At 40.7% G+C, this 21,984-nt stretch overlaps 1 protein-coding gene across 1 annotated transcript in view; it reads left to right on the top strand.

Annotated features, from left to right (window-relative positions):
• Nucleotides 1–10,083: 10,083 nt before the first annotated feature.
• The window catches only part of gas2l3 (growth arrest-specific 2 like 3), a 28,191-nt gene continuing 16,290 nt past the window's right edge, over nucleotides 10,084–21,984 (top strand). Inside the window, exons 1-2 of the mRNA XM_079552449.1 lie at nucleotides 10,084–10,268; nucleotides 14,115–14,170. Of these exons, the coding sequence (XP_079408575.1) occupies nucleotides 14,147–14,170 (24 nt within the window). The 5' untranslated portion in view covers nucleotides 10,084–10,268; nucleotides 14,115–14,146. The remainder of the gene's footprint in view (nucleotides 10,269–14,114; nucleotides 14,171–21,984) is intronic.

The following is a 21,984-nucleotide window of genomic DNA, read 5'->3' as shown; positions in this document are numbered from 1 at the left end:
CCGCACAACAACTAACTCCAAAAGGGCATCAACTTTCTACTTTTAACTCCAATTACATAACGTCTCTGTCCCATTTCTCTCTCCTTCTGCACGAGCGCCCGCCCGTCCCGTCTCCCGGGGCAGATCGGAGGATGGGTGCACGCCGCCCCCACGTGCCGCCGCCGCCGTAGTGTTTGTGATGACGGAGACGTGGAGATGGACGTGGCTCCGTCTGGAATAGACCTGATCCTCTTATACGATTAGAGCTGCAGATACAAAGGGAGAAGCGCTGGGGTCAAACGCTGCACACGAACGACCCGCCCACAACAGCAGCAAAACAGATACAGATGTCATTATGTCAGATGTTTTTGCTTTGCCCGATTCAATTATGTTGTTAAATGTTTTATATAAACAGTGAGGATTAACACGTGAGAGAACATTGATAATGTGAATTGTTTAAAAAAAATAAGAATAACATTTCAGAACATGCTGAATGAGGTAATTCAAAAAACAAATTAAAAATTCCACATCATAGGGCTGGGCGTTAGAATTAATTGCTTTTAAAAACAGACAATTTTGAAAATGGCTAAATTGTAAAATTGAGTCGGCCGCTCCATGTTCCCCCAACATGCGGCTTGTGGCCAATTTAGCAGAGTTTAACAGAGTTTCCCACTTTCCTCCAGTCTGCTCCTGTGCCTTTCTCTCACTCTGCTTTGAGTGGACCATTTAACTCCGCCCCTTTCCCTTGAGTCTCCATGGAGACGGTTGTCAATCACAGCAGAGGCATGAAGACGATAAAACTAAAACATTTTTGAAAACTCCATTAACTCCATTAAGAGGTTTCACTTTTAAGAACAGACGAAAACAGAAATATTTTTTAAATAAAGGGTTATATTTTCTGAATGGGCCTAATTTTAGCTACATTATATGAAATGTATTAATGAGCAGGAGTGAGCAGTTTTCAAGCTTTGCATCATGTTAGTATGTAATTCCGTCATTAAAAACATGCCTGAAGTGTTGCCTTGGCACATTCACGTATTTTTGAGTAATCTGTAAAAACTCTGATGGCGGCCATTTTAGGGATAGGTTTGCCTGAAGGCCTATTCATACTCCACAAGACGCAAGAACTTTGTTCTTGTTCTTGAGGCAAAAAGAACAAGAACAAAGTTCGTCTGAGCTCTGACATTTCATACTCCACAAGACGTGTTGCTGCCGAACTGCCACACCCCCTTTTTCCGCATCCAAAACAAACAAGGAATGACCGAAATAAAATGAGCCATTTGAGTTTAAACTATTATAAAATGTATCAGTCACGATATTGCAAACATGTTGAAGACTGACTTCATGTTTAGCCACATCTCCCGCTGGTTTATTATGTTAGAAAACGTTAGCGTTAACGTTAAAAGCTTACCTCCGTGTCACTCGGTAAAACCATGTTGTTTGACGTCTGTGCAGCTCAGTACAGGTTTTGTCCATCCAAGAACCTTCACTGAACATGTTGGTGACGTTTCCCGGTGTTTGATGAAAGGGTCTACAAGCCTGTTTTCCCTCCGTCCACGAGCCTGAACCACTTTTTTCTTTATCACTCGCCTCTTTCACGCAGGTAACACCAGGCTCTTCTGTTTCCTCTTCGTCCTCGCCCAAAAAGTCTGTGTGTTTCTCTCCAGGACTTTTTTGCCAAGTGCGTGTCCTTGTAATCCTTCAGCGAAGTATTTTACTGCCGCGAGCGGTGCCGCAAAACTAGCCATGTTGTCTCCGTTTTCCGCACCGGTGTTAGGACGTAAACATTGGATTCTCGCTTCCCGCTTCCGCCAAAATAACCCCGCCCACTAAAAATCCAGCCAGAGTTCTCGCAGCCTTGCCGAACAAAGTTCTGCTGGGCCGAAGTGTCAGCCAGAGCTGCCGAACAGGAGCTGCGAGAAGAAAATGACGTCATTTTGTTCTCGCAGCTCTGGGTGCGAGAACAAAGTTCTCGCGTCTTGTGGAGTATGAATAGGCCTTGAGTCCTCCTAGGAACGCCCCCACCTCCTGGAGACGCCTCCGAGCTTTCGTCACCAGCCGAGTAACCAACCACTGCTCCTCAGCAGAACCCCCTCCCCACTGATGCCACAGACAGCGTGTGGAGGGGGCGTGTCGGAAAGGGTCAGAGGTTCTTAAAGACAGAGGCCTATTTCAAGACATTCACTACAGCCATTTTGAGAGAGCAATTTTATACATGGCAGTTATTCTAATTTACTGCATTTACAGACCAACAGAAGGTTTCGTCATCATTGTAGTGCGATATAGACTGGTGCTATGTGATTGAAAAAAGCATAATAACCCCTCTTTAAAGTTTATTTCAATTAAAATTGTAATCGTCCAAACTGAGTAAAAAAGTCAATTTAATTTTTTGGCCACATCACCCAGCCCTACCACATCGTTTCAAAGTTGTATTCCAAGATATTTCACTCCTTGCTATTGCATACTGTACATTGAGCGTTCTCTATGAAAATGTAAGCCCAGGTCCTGGTATGGTTGATTTCCATGTACATATTTTAAGACGCAGAGAAATCCAAAATTATAAAATGTACTTTAGGGCCATTATTTTGAGGTTACACATGGACGATATGGAAAAAAATTTATCACAAATCAATGGAATTCATGTACCAATAGACACACCTTGTATTCAAACCTCAGCCCAAACAAAAACAAATGCAGTTTCCTCCATTATCATTTCACACAAAAATCTCCCATTGTCTCGGCCAAACACCAAAATTAGATGCTGTTTCTACCAAAGAAATGGCTGCAAATCTGACAATCATAAAGTCCCATGACGCTTATTTGGATTGACTAAAGTAGAGATTGCAATTTCGATTGATTGCCCAGCCCTATAGTTGCACCTCTTCTCTAGTTATTATCACAGAAAACAAAAAAATCATGTCAAGACTTCACTGAGAGCTTGTCAATAGATTGATTCGTTCAAGTAGGTTCTCCTCTGTCTTTTAGTCTAGTGCAACGTGGCCTGTTCATTCACAAAAACATGGTATAGAGTTCGGTAAATTCCACTGTTACCATGGAGATCCGCCATGTTTGCAGCTGTTAGCATGCATTTCCATAGACTAACATTGGCTAAAAACGGTTTAAAAAGTGAAGAAAAAAAGGCTCTGTTAGCTGCCAAGTTACTGCTGGTAAATACACCTTTTTAAAATCTTGGTTTATTATTGCTGCTAATCCCATAATGCTCAGCGGTATGACATCACATTCCCAAACTCTATTTATTTCCATACAATGTTGATATACAGTAGGTGACATATAGATTACCTATATTCTAATTCAGGGGAGTGGAGAGTTTCACTTACAATAATAATAAATGTGTAACAATAGGCTATTTGAGGGATTAAAAGAAAATTAGACTGCATCAAATTAGATTACTTAATTTATCAGGCTATAAATCGGCTTTCGGCCACGCTAACCCCCTTCATATCGGTATTGGGGCCCAAAAATCCATATCAGTGAGGCCCTAGTCAATTATTATCGAACGTGCTTGTTTACCAGAGCTAACCTGTTCTCATGCAATTCCTCCCCACTTGACCTAATTTCAAACATGGTCATTTTAGGCTTCTTAAAATCAATATAATAATTCATTCAAAACAATCATCAAAGGCCAGACTTCCTGTTAGTCTCAATGCTGCGTTCCCGGTTTTTGTGTGTCAATAATCCTCTCTTTTATGCGGCTTAGCAGATCAGTCGAAAATGCTTTTGTCACGGACGGGAGCGAACATTTTAACTTGAATCAGACTCGGCCGTTCTAATCGTTTCCCACACTTCTGTTTGAATGAGGATTTACGACAGGATCTCCCAAAATAGCTTTGTTCTCGAATGTGCGGCGGCCCTTTCTCTGCGCATATGAGCATAACAAAAGGAGCGTGTAAGCCGACTCAAAAGGAGGAACGAAGACCCGTTTTGAGGAGGACGTGGTGTCGAACTACACAGGACAATGAATGACCAAAGACATGCACTTGCTATTGAGTAATAATTTAGCATATTGTTCAATATCGGTAGCACAAGAAACAGTCAAAACAATTGCTTTAAAGCATTGGCGTTTTGCTTAATTTCACTGCATTTGCCTAAAAACACAACTTTCACCAACTAAATATAAGTGAATATGGGCATGTGAGTCATTTTGAAGCTAAGAACCTGGAGAATTCAATCGCTGAGTTAGTTTTAATTAACATATTTCCGATCGCGGCGCAAAATGCTGTGGCTAGCCAAAGCGGCAGCAAGCTAATGCTAGCGGCAACAAATCAAGGCTGGGACAGAAAATTACTTGATTATTTATTTTAATGCAACCTAAAAAAACGGGCATATCTTTTAATATAGAAAAGTCCAGTTATTATTCTTTAATGTTTTTCCATTGTTTAATTTAAGCAGTACTAAGTAACTTGTTAAACTTAATAAATCCTTTCCGCAGTCCCTCTGGGGGTAATACAAGTGTTAATGGGATGATTAGAGGGTCTTTCATCTCCCCCTGGTGTCTCTGGTTAGAAAACCACAATTGCAACTTGACTGCCACCGGACCGGAGCCACCAATACACACTAATGGAAACACAAAGAAGAAGCTAACAGGCTAACGGGCAAAGCTAACTGCGGGATAGCGCCACATTAAACAGTCTTTACAGCCAAGTTTGAGTGAAAAAAATCATTTCCACTTTGTAATTGGATGTACAATATCTCTCTCTCGCTTTGCTTTTTCTGTCAGCATAGTATTTACTCTCACGGACAATTAATAAGTAAAAAAATCGCAACTTGCTACGACACCTGCAGTTGCGCCTATGGGCTCTAGGGTCAAGATTTACTTAGTACTGCTTTAGTTGATAGCCTATAATTGACAACATCTTGTTTGCAAGAAAAAAATTAGACTATATTGATCTCGCTCTGGAGAAAAGAAGACCAACTTTTTCACTCACAGTATTGCTTTTAAAGGGACGAGATGGAAGATGACTTTTTAAAACTCACTACTGCCACCTCAGGTCTTGCACGTAACTGCAGTTTCTATATTAAACTCGTGCATGATGACACTTCGGACCTGAATGAACACCCTTTCTGAGTGACAGTGCAGGATGTTGGAGGCAGTTGTGGTGAACAGGTCTGGGCTCATTCTACACATTAGGATATTTATTGCAAGTAGGGAGAGGAAAATACGTATTTTTAACATATTTAAACTCTGCATAGTCTCTTTTAAGAAAGTCTCTTGATATATACAGATACTCAAACCCCCAGTATTGGCATCGGAAGCAAAAAAGCTGGATCGTTGCATCTCTATCTGTAATATAACTTTCAACTAAGCTCGCTTTGTGAAGCCATTTTCCTCCTGTTGACCGTGTGGGAATGTGCGTGGTGCGGCTGAACTTTGAATGGCCCGTCCCAAGTTCAACTCCTCCATAGAAAGCGTATTGTGTCCCGTGCCTCTGTCCCGTCCCGTTCTGAGGGGCCTCTTCTCCATTTGACATTTGGATGTGTGTGGGAGCCTTTGGTCTCCTCAGGGGGGGCTGTTCTCTGCAGCACAACTGGAGTCCGTGCTGCAAAAGATCTGGCCTTTGTCCCGTCAACGTCACGCAGGGGGCTTAAAAGAAGCCGCTCTATTCTCCCAACTCGAATGTCGACTTTCTTCTTGTGCCACTCTCTGTTTTGCAGCTGTGGTGGTGAAGGAAGCGAGTCCGGGTAAAATGTCATGTCGGAGCTAAATGCTGTGAGAAACTCTTCTATGGATCACAACTGGCACGGCATGTCTAAGGATTGATAGAAATGAAGTCCCAAAGTTGTTGGCTGACCTGTCCTGCAAAGAGCAAAGGGCTGTACAAGTGTGGTGATTACTGTAAATTTACGTTCTAAATTCAAGTTCATAGTAGGGCTGTGCAATTAATTGAAATTCGATTTCGATTACAACAGTAAACTATCACAAAATTAGCATAATCGCAAAAAATCGATTATTATTATTTATTTATTTTTTTCACTTTTTTTTTTTCTTCAATTTTTTTCACTTTTTTTTTTGCAAAGCAGACTTGCGTTTTTTCAGGCCGCTGGGATTATTTTCCCTTCGCTTTTCACGTGCCATGGCTCATGCTTTTGTCTGACATAAAAACAAACAGCGCTGTGTGATGATGTCATCAGGCCGCACTGCTCAGTTTACTTGCACAGGTGTGATGGCTGGCCAGCAGGGGGCAGGTGTGAAACAGGGACCTCTCTTTAATCAAGGCGTACTTGAAATCATTTGTACTTTTATGACTGTTCAGAAAACAAAAAACATCATCATAGTGTTTTGATTAATAAATAAATAAAATAAAGATAGACTTTTTTTTAAAGGCAACAAATAATCGTTTGAATAATCGTGATTTCAATTATGACAAAAATAATCGTGATTATTATTTTTTTCAATAATCGAGCAGCCCTAGTTCATGGTGCACATTAGAGCTGAATGATATTGAAGTAACTTGCGATATGGTTGTGCAATATTACAATGACGATATTATTGCGATATTTCACAAAACCATTTCAACACGATATGTTCCATTCTGATTAAACACAAATTGTAAGTAATGACTTTTTCAGCAAATTGTGCCAAAAGAAGACTTAATAAAAGACTACATCAGGACCAACACAAGATTAAAATCATGGCTGGGCAATTAATCGAATTTTAATCTAAACGTGATTTTAATAATGGTCGATCACAATAATCGCATGTTGCATTCTGTAAAAAATATGGATGGTGCAATGCTGCAGCGCCTGCCAGGTCAATCCCAGGGAAACACTCGGCCCAAACAAACAGGAAGCACAGGACGGCACATGCGGAAGCCAGAGGAGAGGACCTGGTGATTTTAGGTGTAAAATCGGCTACAAAGTTGCGCTAACTCGTTTAAAGGGCAAAACGGAAACACGCGGGAGCCTCAGAGGAACAGGAAGCGCACCGGGAGGAAGAGTTTACCTTTGAAGAGGAAAACTATTGATTTGGACCATGTGGATTTGTTTTGAGGCTGCAGCGGTGACATAGCTGGACTTCTAACAGTGACTTGTAAGTCTTTTTTACTTATAAATGCGCGGTTTACTCACTTTACTACTTCTTTATGCACTTCAATCCGTGACGTCGTGGCCTTTTGAGGCTCCGCACATAAACATGCGCTCGTTGTCGTTTTTGACATTCTTCAAACATTCCAATTTTTTGCATCTCCTTTGCAGATGTTTGTGTGTTGCTTGGCCCGGTGATGGGGTGACATGGGGATGTTGCAGAGCTTGTCTTTGCTGCTGAGTTAGCTGCAATTTTCAGTTTGGCCGCATCATCTGTTTACATGCTCGTCCAGGAAAGACCACATTTATTGTTTTTTTTTCTTTTTAAACAAAAAAATGTAATTAAAAATCGAGATCGATCGATATGGGAATAATAATCGTTTTCCAAAATCGCCCTAACTAAAATTCAATGAAGTTAGTAAATGTTAAACTAGAACTAAGCATTTATAAACTGTTCTTTGTTATTGGTCGATTTTGAGTCACGAATCTTGCGATATGTTGTGGCTTCTTGCGATACAGATGTTGCATCATCCAATATTGCGACACGAGATTTTTTGCGATATATCGTGCAGCCCTAGTGCACATTTTATCCTTGAGGCAGGAGGATAAAACATTGAGACGACTGCAATATTAACTGCTAAACTAGCACAAGAAACGTACTTAATAGAAATTCTTCTGCGATAAGACATGGAGCCGGAATATGTTTCTGATTGCAAAGGACATAAAATGTAACTTTGTGAATTTGTTCGACCATTTTCTGTTAGATGTTATTGCCACCTCCATGTCATGTTTTTAGTTTGACAAAGCGGCCTTTTTTTATTAGTCTTTTTTTCTTTTTTTTACTTGTGTGCTCCCTGGGTTTTTTACATTTTCGTCTCCAAAACCTCGAAAACCTCAGGCAGTATTTATTAGTTTGACTTGTTAAAGGTGGAGTTTGTCTCGTTACATGGAGAAACTGGGGGTTCTTCCGTCATCGGAGCAGATCCAGTCATAACAGCTGTTGGCACATCTGTGACTGAAACATTACGTCATGTTTGATCGGAGAACCTGCTCCGGCCCGTCAGACCAGGGCACCGATGGCTCACCGTCTCCCCTTTCTTCCCACGCCAACTGTCCAACTTCCTCTTCATCCGTAAACACAATAACAACTGCTTTAACCTCTTAACCCCCACCTTAACCGAGTGCTAAAAGCTTCTCGACTGGAGAGTTTACAGCCTAGAGTAACGGCTCATTTGAAAGCTAAGACTAACTCTTTGTTGCCGTGATACGTCACTTTTTCCATTGTATTTTTGCCAGTTTTTCATTGAGTTTTGGCTTTTTTTCACTCATTTGTTGCATTTTCAGCCTTGTTTTTGTCTCATTTTTGTCACTCTTTTGCTGCTTTTTTGCCGCCCTTTTTTTTTTTTTTTATGTGGCTTTTTTGTCTCGTTTTTCAGGAAGCTTTTAGATTCGGGTGATGCCAAACTGGAGGAAATGTGCTCGGTTCAGGGGGAGGTTGAGAAGTTAATAATCCGTGTATCTTTTAATGCAGTCCAGCCACAAGGGGTCACAAGTGAGGGTTCACTTTGTCAGTCCCATGTTGGGATAATTCCTTTGGGAATATTCATTTCAGGAAGCAATGTATAAGAGACTGCATAATATTAAGGTACAGACAGTGTAGTTTCATGGGCCAGGACTCCCCTGAAAAAGAGATTCTATATCTCAGTGGGACTATCCTGGTTAAATAAAGATCAATAAGATATTTTTTTACACAGAAATCAACGCTTTCTATGTTTCCTACAATAATGCATCACATGTCAAATCATCCCTAGTATCTTGCATTCTCCTGAGATTTACACATTGCCTTTTTGTTTAAGGCTGTGCTAGCAAATAAACAAAACATACAGTAACTAAAAGATGAGTAAAAGCCACGATTTTCCTTATTTTTGTTTGTGATTTTGTATGTGTAAGTCGTGTATAGACACACTTTGCTGAAAAGGTTTTGTTTAAATTTAGTTGAAAGTACTACAGCAGGGGTAGGCAAGTGTTCTTGGCGAAGGGCCGATTTTCTTTATTGTAAATAGACCGGGGGCCAAATCCGCTGATTATTAGCCCAAAGCACAACACTGGAAAAAAGACCATCTTAAATTAGATAAATGACTTAAAATTGCTTGAATAAAAGTTCTTCTGTGTTGAATTTGAGTCGGTTTGAACTAATCCAGGATACAAATGCTATAGCGCCAACGGAACAACAATAAAACCCACTTGAAATCAGACAAATAATTGATTTTCACGTGAAATGACACAAAATAAGAGAATAACTACTAATAGAGGTTTTATCTCGTCTAAGCCCAGACCAAATCTACTCAAACCTTAGATTTAATCTCTTAATTCAAGTAGATTTATGTAATTTCTTCCTTAAAACGATAATTCTTTTTCCAGTGCATTTCTGTCAATTGCCAGTGTTACATACATGTACATAATACGTGACTTAATTGGGTGTATTGACAGTATTTCTACCTTTATTTCTCCCATTTAACTCTAATGGTGTTAAAAGTACTCTCTGAAATGTGTGATAATGTTTCTCAAAATTATCTTGAGGGCCAGAGGTTCTGTGCTGAAGGGCCGGATTTGGCCCTCGGGCCTGATGTTGCCTGGTACTACAGCATGTTGAAACGCGGTAAAATATCACCATGTCTTAATCGCACTGTTCAAGAAGACCGTTATCAAAATCATACTTTTTGTTTTGCCACGTATTGTCCAGCCCTAATCCCAGCGCAGGTTGTTGTGAGACCCCCCCACTCCGCTGTCCCGTCTCCCTTCCATGCCGTTACACTCTGATTGGGGAGTTCCTCTTTCTTCCTATCATCCGACCTGTGAAGTGCCGCTTACACCCACAATGTGTGTGTGTGGTTCACTCCTAAACAAAAGGGGCTTTGTGAGCGGGTCCCTCACTGCGATCGGATTGTACTGAGGGGGCTGGTATAGAGGCAGGGGGGGGTCCTGATAGGAGCTTAGCATAGCGTAGCCACTTCATTAGTCAAGGCACCTCCTCCTCCTTCTCCCCCTCTCTCTCTCCCTCCCTCTCTCTCTCTTTGCACATCCATCCTGCCCTGTCACGGCTCACTCGTGGAGAGACGCGCACAGGCAGGAGGACGTCCCGCCAAAGTACACCAGCAACACCGGAGAGGCTCGGCAGCTTTCGAAACGATCCCGTCCAGTTTTGTGATGCAGTTGAGAAAAGCCATGCGCGTGGATTTGCTCTTTAGGTAAGAAAGAAGTGTCGGTTGGTTGAGAAGGTTGTATCGGGACACTCTGCTTGCTGCTGACTTGCATCTTCTCTAATGCGGCTGTGAAGACACTTCCAGTTAAGCAGTGTTGTGATTTTAACAGTGAAATTGAATGTTTTATCTTTTTTTTTCTTACTTTGTTATGATAGCAATAACAGGTGATGATGCAAGGGAACCATAGTAGTTGGAATGCGCTGTAAGGAGCTTGTACAAAACATCCAACCTATGATATTACTTCTGAATTGTGCATAACACAAGCCTCGAGTCTTATCAGTCCAAGGACACAGCTTCTTCTACCGGAGCCCCAGATATTGATTTTGATCAGTCTAGTGTTACTGGCTGAAAATCTATAGGCTAAGGGTGTTTCCAATGTCCTGGACCAAGCTAAAAATGCTGTACTTGAACTGCTCCTAACTCTATAATTGTACAAAGTTGGTCAGAGCATTGTGGTTTAAACTATTGCTTGCACTTTTAGATGATTGTTGTTCTAATGAAGAGCGATGTGATGGTTCAGCCTGCATTCTCATTTCGATTAAACTTTCCGAAAGGCTCCAGAGTTATGTGTTTTGGGCCGAAGATTGTGTTTTTATGTGGAGTTGAATATGCGATGCTGACATTGTAGCCGTGACGCCAGACTTCTCCTCTGCTGGATAGTTTTGAGTCTTTCTATTTTGATTTCAAAACCCAGATGAGCAAAAGAAGGGGTGGGTTAGGTGTTTTGTTTCTATTTTGTACCTCTGACAACTACAGGGCATGAAACAAAAGCCTAATTTCTTCATGTATGCATCTGTAATGAGCTCTCTTGATTAAGATGCATTGGTTTTGGTGCTTGGTGTCCCGGGACATCAGGTGCAGAGAGGTGATTGTCTCCCTGTAGATATAGAGAGAGGGAGGGGGCGGGGGCTGGTGGTTGCAGCAGCAGCGGGGACTATTGCCTCAGCTGTGTTTGGTAAATTATCAGCGTTATTGGGATCCCCCCCCCCCCCCACAGTGTACTCTGTCAAACACCCCGCTCAGTCTCGGAACAGCGGAGATTCGGGGGCCAATCCTCCACGTCCTGTGTGAGAGAGGCCACAGACCTAACCCCTCACTTCCTCCTCAGAGAGTCCCAGATCACAAACGGCCAGCGGCTCTCACCCCGGGCAGAAATCGCAGACTTTCCACTGTGTTCAATGGAGCCGCTCCGTAACGAGATATTGTTGTAGTAGATTCAGTGAAATCCACTCATCCGTCAGAGGATCTAGTCTCACTGTGGTGTGTGACGTTTAACTGGGACAAACGTTGAGCGAGGGAGGATCGTCTTATTGACATTGGGTTTTTGGGGGTCCCATCAGTGATACATTGAAAAATAAATCACAATCTTTTACCTCCATATTGATCACTATTGATTTTGTTGACTATTGTTGTTTGTTGTTTATGTTAAAGGGATATTTCAGGATTTTTGACATAGGGCCTCATTTCCTAGTTATCCAGAGTGTTGCTGATTTCTGGAGATTTTTTTTTTGTAATCCATGCAGTTCTTATGTTTGAAGAGTTTTGTGGCGCTAATGCAAGGCTAGCACATTTCTATGGTATCAGCTACTTTAATGCTACTGCATTAAAAACAGTCTGACTCCACAGAGCACCTGAGGCAAATCACTTATAATGCCAGACTAACCATATAATTGTCTATGTCGATAGAATAATGTTTGGAATATAACTGACCTTGCATCACATGAATGATCGCATTCTGAGGGACTATTTTCTAGCAGATCACTCCGCCGCCGCGTAGCTTATACAACCATGCTCAAATAGAAGTCATTTTAAATGCAAAATGGTTAAAAATTATTCTATGAACACAGACATTTATATGGTTAGTCTGGTGTTATAAGTGATTTGCCTCAGGTGCTCTGTGGAGCGGGTCAGACTGTTTTTAATGCAGGCTAGCTGATACCATAGAAATGCACTAGCCTTGCACTAGCCTAGCGCCACGAAACTCTTCAAACACAAGAACTGCATGAATTGCAAAAAAAATATCTCCAGAAATCAGCAACACTCTGGATAACTAGGAAATGAGGTCCTATGTCAAAAATCCTGAAATATCCCTTTAAAAACAAAACATATGGCTTTGATTAATATGGTTTGAGATCCTTTCAGAAAAATGACTCGACACGTGGATGCTTTTTTTCATGTATTATTAGTTTATGGCCCATAGGCTTTATTGGACAGAATTGGTTAAAAGGAGATGAAGAGCAGGGAGAGACACTCAGCAAATTGTCGGTCTGAAGCCGGGACATTTGTGTCCGGTCTTACCCACGAGGCAACTCTTAAAGTCCAAACTGTTTAAAACAATGAACTGTAGCTGCCACAAGATTGACTGTAGATCGGGGGCTGCATTTGTTTTTCAATACCAGTACTTTAATCATACTTGGTTTACGATTAACTCAAATACTCAAATATTTGTCATCTAGAACCATAAAACAGAACAATAATGTTTATTTATTCCATTAAATGCTATTTAAATCTCTATCATTTGACAAACCAAGTATCTTTCTTTAGTGATGTCCCAACAGACATCAAAACTGGGTATCTAAAGAATAATGTTGTATTTTTTTCCAGACTTGTTTTTGATACCATTTTTTCTGTCAATACCAGTAGTACCTAAACTGTTCTTTCTGATGCCACACTGGTATAGTTAACAGTAACCAGCCCTATAGTTGTAGATCTGCTGATTAAAACATGTGATGCTCATAATAGAGATTTTTGGCATCATTCTTTAGATTTAATCTAGTTTTACGAAATTCGATTAATATTTGCACAAGCCATGGTCATTTTGCAAGACTGAAGTAAATGATTCATTCTCGTGGTTTGGAGATTGATCTTACTGCGGTTGTACAGAGGCAGAACTTATTGTATTTCACAGAACTGTGACAACCAAGAAAATCTGTGATGCCAATTATATGACCAGAGTAGAATTTATTCATACCCAAAGCGGTAAATGTATTACTACAAAGATGTAATAAATTTAGACTTGAAACTTTCATTAAAGGGGTACAAACATGAGAATGCTTTCACTTGAGCCTGACAAGAAAATTGCACACCTTGTTTCAGTGATAATTCAAGCTGTGTTTTCTACTTGGAGCCGGACATGTTTGTCATTAGTTCAAAGTCCTGAATGAACTTAAGTGAATGGAGACAGTGTGGACCCTGTTAGACCGAGGTCAGGTTTTTCTTTTAAAAGAGTTCTGTTTGAAACAAGATGTGATTTATGGAGTCTGGTTCACACAATAACACAGCAGCCAATTATACTAATGTGAGAACGCACCAGGACGGGGCGGACGTGGAGCGGGCTATCGGAACAGAGGTCAAAACCATAAAGATTAGGGATTATTTTTGTGGTTTATCAAACAGTTTGTAAAGATGGTAAAAAAAAAGATTAAAATTGCAGAGTATTAGGCGAGGTCAATTGGATTATTACTTTGGTCATAAAAACTATAACCACGAAGAGTTGCACAGTGGAGTCTCTGTGCCCGTCCCAGTCCTAGAAGGAAGTTGTTTTGCTGTGGCAGAAAGGAAGAAAATGAAAGATCAATTGGTTTTGCCATTTTCGTTTACCGCTTCGTGTTTATCTCAAAATTAAAACACTGTAATTGGTTGTCCAGCTGCATTATCCAGTTGTCTATTTGTGGAGTCCTTGCTGTCTCCAAAACTAATTGAATTCAGGCTAATCAAATTCAATTGTTCCAAATGGCACTGGGGTCCAAAAAACAAGCAAAGATTGGACCAGGTCGAAGTGTGTTTTTGTACTTGGGTCTTAAAAAAAGCTCCTGTCTTTTCTTTTCGCAGAATGAAGAAGTGAGACTCTAGTGATTGCAGTGATGGCCGTCCAGGCTGGCATCCAGGTGAGACGATTCACATGCAAACTCTTCTCGAACTCGTCACGCCAAAGTAGGGATTGGTGCTGACATGGCAACCAACCACATCACCGTTCACAACTTTTTATAGAGCCCGACAGTCCCGCCCACTTTCGGTAATTTGCCTGGTGTGAATGCTGGTAGTTAGCACATGATTAGCCTGTGTCGTGCTTGTATTTTTTTGAAAATGCGAAATATTAATGGGTATTTTACCTCTGGCACCCGGCAAAGAACCAGCAAAGTGGGTGAGACCGTTCACTAATCGGTGGAGAGGATGGGAAAAGGCCAAGTGTATGTCACAGAACGGCTCAGAACCGATATAATGTTGGATTATGGGCTTTGATATTGAGTGTGCAATACTCTTTAAAGTGGACATATGCAAAATCATCCATCAAACTCGCACATTACTATTACGAACACCGCAGCTCAAGATTCCTTCTGTTTGTTCTGCAAGACATGGGTTTCAGAGCGGCCTTTACTTTATGAAACTCAATTGGGAGTTTGTACGATATTTCCTGTTGGAGAAAAGCAATTTCCTTTGGTTCCACAGTTGCATTATGTCAAATACTGAGCTTAGTCGCCCCAGTGTCAACACATGCTGCCTCTAAACTCATAATGAATTTTAGGTAAAGGAAAAAAAGTAGTCACTGGGACCGGGTTCACCTCACATACAGATACTGGTGTGATCCAAAAATTTCGCATTAACTAGAAGATTCTTAGTTCAATTCACAGCCGAGGCCTCTTCAGTAATTTCAACTACAAATAATGCACTTGAAAGCGATTTACGGTGAGTGAAAATTAGTGCATGTCCTGAAATGGCTGCCAAAAAAAATGGTTGATGGTGCATTATGTATTTTTCATGTGGAAAAAAAGTTGATATTGTATCGGACCTTTCAGTGAGTGGTTTGCATAGCACCTTTACTTTCCATTACAGAGGCCTCCATGACGCCCCAGTATCTATTGTATTTAGGGGTTTCTGGTAGATTTCCTGGATGGAATGTATGAGTAATTGTGGAAGTGATTCTTTCAGCAGTGAAACCTACCAGAAACCTGAAAAAAAATTATCCTGGAGCGTCATAGAGGCCACTGTTAAGGAAAGTAAAGGCACAATGTAATGGGTCACTGAAAGGTCAAGTACACACTAAGATCAAAGTTTTTTTACCCTGGATAAACCGCATCATGTACCTTTTTTAACCTATGTGTACTTCACTGTAGGGCTGCTCTATTATTGAAAAAATAATAATCACGATTATTTTTGTCATAATTGAAATCACGATTATTCAAACGATTATTTGTTGCCTTTAAAAAAATCCATCAAAAAAGTGACAAAAATTCAGCAAAAAAGTGACAAAAATCCATCAAAAAAGTGACAAAAATCCAGTAAAAAAATCCATCAAAAAAGTGACAAAAATTCAGCAAAAAAGTGACAAAAATCCAGCAAAAAAGTGACAAAAATCCAGTAAAATAAATGACAAAAATTCAGCAAAAAAGTGACAAAAATCCAGCAAAAAAAATCAGCAAAAAAGTGACAAAAATCCAGCAAAAAAGTGACAAAAATCCAGTAAAAAAATGACAAAAATTCAGCAAAAAAGTGACAAAAATCCAGCAAAAAAGTGACAAAAATCCAGCAAAAAAGTGACAAAAATCCAGCAAAAAAGTGACAAAAATCCAGCAAAAAAAAGACAAAAATTCAGCAAAAAAGTGACAAAAATCCATCAAAAAAAAGACAAAAATCCATCAGAAAAGTGACAAAAATCCCAAAATTAAAAATTTGAAAAAAACAAACAAAAAAAATTAGAATTTTTTTTTTGTGAAAAAATGTTTTATAATCGATTTTTTGCGATTATGCTAATTTTGTAATCGTTTACTGTTGTAATCGAAATCGTAATCGAATTTCGATTAATTGCACAGCCCTACTTCACTGTAAGACACGGTCGAGTTTGTGTTTTTTGTTTCACTGAGGCAACTCCTGATGTGATATTGGGCTATACAAAAACATCGTGATTTGATATGATCTCAATTGGCTTGACACTGACACCCAACATAGTAATTCAAAGTAGCAGTATCAATCTTTCATCGTGCTTTGTAAATCAATCCGTTTTGCGCTCTTCATTCACGGACATTGTGCAATACTGAGATCAGGGAGTGGTCATGTTATAGCTGTACACATCTTGTTGGCTCGTTTTCTTGGCCGTCTCGTAGGATGCCATAGTCATCATGTTATATCTATATATTTATAACGCACGCTGGCTGAACAACTGCATTAGCACCTGTGTCGCATTGTTTTGGGAGCGTATCTGGCGGCGTTCCTTCAATCAGACCCTTAGGATTTACTTTGCACATTTTTGCGGAGGAAGGAGAAGAATGTGCAATACTTTCCAGTGTAACCCCTCCCAGCAACATCCAAAACCATTTAAACAACAAAAGTCTCATGTTACTGGAGCTGGGCTGTGATGGGATGCACTTGTAGTATTGAACGTACTACTTGGGGGGAATGTGACCCTTGTTTTGTGTTCCCCTTGGGTAATGACTGATAGTCCACTACCTATTTAACTTTTGTCTACTCCTGGCACCTCTTGAGTATTTCAGACATATGTCTTTAGTTGCAGGGGGCTTTTCTGCATCGGCCTGATTTGGAAAGCCACTTGTTACGGCGCGGAAATGTGAAATATGCGCAGTGTGCTGAACATGTGGGAACAGAGCTCTCTAAAGCCGAAGTGTTGAAAGGAAGTCGTGAAGAGGCTGCAGTTGTTGATGAGCTGCGGTCGAGATGCTGCGGTTCGAAGCCACCACAACGAACCTGTTTGAGACAAGAGTTTTTACGGGAGCGGTCAGTGTGTTGGGGATTACAGAGGAGGAGTGTAATTTGTAACTTAATCCTAAGGCCACACCCAGAGAAATGTTTTAGTGAAAGACAACAACACAAGAATGAAAGCAATCTCAGATCACAGAGACCACTTGTACCATACAACTGATGAGAGGCATAAACATAAAATATTATGTGAAGCAGGAAATGAATATCAATGATATGATATGTAGCATATCTTGTACATCGACGGTATGTGACCCTCCCTGACTCACTATTGATCCACTTCCAGTGAAGCTACACGTTAACACTGCAGATCTCATAGATCTTCCTCATAGCCCTCTCTTGTCTCCAGCCTCAGTGCTCATGTGGAGCACAGTCACATTCGATGAACACTCAACAACACACAGCACTGTTCACTCAACCTGAAAATTGTATGCACTCGTGTATCTGCTGTGAGGAGCATACGGGAGCTTGGGTTATCAGCAGCTGCATGAATATGAAGGCAATACACAGTTACTGAAGGTATGAAATTCACAATAGAGATGAGAAACAGGCCAAATAGGTTGAGTGACATTCATCATGTTTATATTATCTCAAATGGAGGTGGGCCTGTCCTTCAACGATCTCAAGGGAAGAAGAATTACGGTTGCCTTAACTGTTCAGGATGCATATCTTATGAATGGGAAATACAAAAGTCCTCAATCGAGTCCATTTCAAGGAATCTATTGGAGATTTTTCAAACAGATCACACACAGATTACAAGAATACCATTATTGAGAATAAAGATAAATAACTTGGTAACTAAGCTAACTAACTTAATGCGCGCCCTGCAAACTCTATTTTGCAGTGTTTTGTAAAGAGAAGACTTGTTTACATTGACAAATGTTCCTTTCAATAGACGTGATTTCAATTATTAAATTACCTCCTATAATCGATCAGTCCAAAGAACTTTCCATATTAAACTTATGACTCAATTAGATGACGGAGAACATTAAATGGTCTGAAGTCTCAAGTCATGTGTCCAATCTAGACAATGGAGTTGTCACACTGATAATTCAAAAGTAGGCCAGGAAGTAATATTTAAAGTAAAACTGTGGGACTTTACAGACATAAGTCTTGCTATAGTGTGTTGTGTGAAGCACGTCTATAGAAACAGTAATGTATTGTTGCTGTAATGCTGGAAATCGTGATTCGCTTTCATGTGTTTGTTTGTAAATGCTCTCATGATCTGCTGCCGGCTTATTTATGACTCATTATTTATGTACGAGCTTTGCTTAGGAGTGAAGTCAGTGAACCACAATTGAAGCAGGATTCAAGAGGATGATCCAACTCGGATGTGATCATTCCCTCTGTACGTTTGCTTTATAGTTTTGGCTGTTACTTTAGATTAGGCTATTAAGTTCAAATACTGTAACTTCTGGCTTCCTCTTCTTGTACCTTCAGTTTGGCTAATTGCGTGGCAGCACTGACAGCTGGATGTGATTTTTAGATTCAAAGTGAGGTGAAGTCCATATGGTGTGTTGACATAAAAGCATAAACAATGTTGCGGTTAAGTTAATTTGTCCTGGGCTGACGTTGGGAGTACATTGTCCACAATAGATGGAGAATCAGCCTGTTTTGCATGTTGTAGGTTTATTGGGGAACCACCTTGGTGCAGAGAGAATCTGCAAAATCCCTATAGAAAAACTCTTTGAGAGTCCCGGAAGGGAAGAGACCAAACATTTTCTTTGGATGGGTGACATTGGCGAATATTTGAGAATAATCGGTCAGTTTTGATATCTCCTTTGGATAAGCACTTGGTGAATTCAATGTTATAAAAACAAAAGAAAAGACAAAAGAAAACATAGAATTTGATTGCTCCCACTGTTCAGAGGAATTATAGCCACAACTTGCCCCTGTGTCCAGTATTACGTGGGCACATTCCTGTTTTAATGCGGGTATTTCATGCCGGAAAAAGCAGACTTAGCCTGCTGTATGTACACATTGTTTACCAGCTTTAGATTACCACATAAATGAGCTTGGCACCTGAGTCCATCAGGTGATGCATTACTCACAGGATTATCGCCTCTCTGTAATTACGGAAAACATTTTTTACATAATGTCAACACTGTCGCGGTCTGTGTTCCAATTAGCTGCATATTGACGATACCTGAAGCCGCTCATTCCCAAAGGCTGTAAACACTTATGTAACTCGATGTGGGCACAGCCTTTCTGGTTGCATGCTCATTGCTCACTCAAAAATTGGCTTGTGCTGCACAGTGGCCAAGCAGATGAAGCTGCTACAGATTGGATGACCTGGTGAGTTTTTACTCCAGGTTCCAACAATTTTCTGTACGTTTTTAATCTTTTTGTCCATGCCACAATAAAGGACTTTTAATTTTCGCAACTATGAAGTGCCTCCATACCTTTTTGACTGCTTTTCACACTCACAGCCAGTCTTTCTGCTGTTTCCATGCACTGTCGGCTCCTTGGAAGAGGGCCCGTGAGTTCACTACAACTTGTTACACCTATGGGACCCAAAGCAGCGCTCATTTTCTATTTTCAATTTTCTGTACTAGTTGTGCATTTTATTTTCAAGCAGCTTTTTTGATCAAACATTTACACTTCAATCAAGTTATATCAATGCCATTGTTAAGGTTGGTGCCTCAAATATTCACGTTGCATTCATTTAAAAAGACTATTCACCTTATTCCGCCCCGCCCACTTTTGCCACTTTTTGCGTTGTCTCGGCACCTCGTTTTCCTGACACTTCCGGTCGAGCGCGAAGCCCGTTCATTTTAACGGAGAACGAGGGAAAATATTCTCCGCTCAAATCTAATGTTTAGTCGATGGATTTGTGTAAAATGTCCGATGTTCATTTGCACCAACATGTCGACACTGCACCGTTTCTCTGCGCGGCCTGAAAACGGCTTTGTTTTCGTGTAGTGACTGATTTTATGTGGACTTCTCCAGCCCCATTTTAACACATAGGAGAAAAGGGGCGGGCACAATTCATGGCGGCGCCCACGCGAACCTCCGGAATAAGGTGAATACAGAGTTTTAAAATGCTAAAATTATGTATTTTCCTCCCCCTACATGTTCCAGCCATGTCCTAATAGAATGAGCCCCAGACCTGTTCACCACAACTGCCTCTAAAATCCTGCACTGTCACTCTAAAAGGTGTCCGAAGTGCCGTCATGTACGAACTTAATATAGAAGGTGCAGTTATATGTATGACCTGAGGTGGCAGTAGTGAATACAACTATTACTATGATCCTATTGTCTGTTTAAAGGGACTAGATGCAAGTTGGCCATTTTATACTCACTACTGCCACCTCAGGTCATACGTATAACTGCACCTTCTATATTAAGCTCATGCATGACGGCACTTCAGCCCCGAAGTAACAACTTTTTGAGCGACAGTGCAGGATTTTAGAGGCAGTTGTGGTGAACAGGTCTGAGCTCATTCTACACATTAGGACATGGCTGGAACATGTAGGGGGAGTAAAATACATAATTTTAACATTTTTAAATTCTGTATAGTCACTTGAACTGTTGCATTGGTGTGATGAAGACTGATTTCTACAGCGCACATCATTTGCATTATCTAAACCAGAGATCTCCAGCCTGAACTTTTGGAACTACCACTAAATCTCCGCCCCATTCCAAGTAACTTCTAAATGAAATGGAGAATTGCCAACAACTCTCAGTATTCAGTAATATTGTAGTTTTTTTTGTATCACCACCAGATGATTATGGACTATGGCTTATAGACCAATGTCCTGAATGTGCCAAAGCTCAAAAGTTGATCTTCCGCCTCATGTGACTGCAGACAGGAAGAAGTGAGATATAAACAATTAAAAAGTTGCATTTCTATCCCGAGCAGCTCTTTTGGTTTTGGGAGAGAAAGAAGGTTGAAGGCCCTTGTTTCTAAACTAATAGTGATTATTGACAGTCACTGAACCCGCTCCTTCCCAAAGGCCTTCTCTTACATAACGCACTGTTGGCCCATTGAAGCGAGGTGTTGACAGCTTTCTCCTGCCGTGTGTTTGTTCTAAAGCTCCGCCCCCCCCCTCAAAGTTCAGAGGTCACTGAGCCGGGGGTGAGAAAGAGAGAGCCCAAACTGCCCTCTTAGCCCCAGGAATGTGAGAAACACCGAAAACTGCTGCTTCACGGAGATTTGAGACAAAGTGCAACATCCACATCACTGCGTTTGTATGTTCCCATTAAAACAAGCATGTCTGGGGGGGCACCGGGGGAGAGAAGGCAGATTCACCGCAGAGTTTGCTTAATTTTATTTGACTAGTGCAGTGATTCTCAAACTTTTACTTCAACTACCACCTATAATGTTTTTTTTAGTGCAGTACGATCTAAAACAAGTCTTTAAATGGACTAAACCGTGACTTAAGTTGTTCTAAAGACGGAAAATTAGAGATTAAAGATCCAGCTTTTTTGGTGCCGATACTGGAGGTTTGATTGTCTGCCGATATCCAATATTAACCGATACCAGTGTCCAGAGTGAAAAAGTGGTCCTCTTATCTCCATTGTGAGGTCAATATATTTTCTTGTCATGATGTAACAGATCAATTATCAGTTATATCTATGAACTAATGGAAAGGATCACTGGATTTTCAACACTAGCCTTGGGACAGGCTGCATAAACGGTGCATATAAAGTCATTAGAGATGCACTGATCCAGCTTTTTGATACCGATACCGGGGTTTGAGTATCTGCCGATATCCGATATTTACCGATACCAAGAGGTTTTCTTTAAAGTGGCATTCCCTCAGTGAAAAAATGTAATGGTGAATGGACTCAACTTATAGTGCTTTTCTACCTTTATCAGGCCCAAGCGCATTATAGCAGGGGTAGACAACGTCAGGCCCGGGGGCCAAATCCGGCCCTTTTTATGATATTATGACTCAAATGAGACATCTGTGACAGCCTGTGAATTCTCTAAAAATGGGTGAAATACAGTCAATTCTTTATAAAATCTTCAAACAGAACCTGAATG

Source organism: Gobius niger (genome assembly GCF_951799975.1).
Source record: "Gobius niger genome assembly, chromosome: 2".
Lineage (NCBI taxonomy): Eukaryota > Metazoa > Chordata > Actinopteri > Gobiiformes > Gobiidae > Gobius > Gobius niger.
The sequence above is the reverse complement of the archived record's forward strand: the minus strand, read 5'-3'. Positions and strand labels throughout refer to the sequence as shown.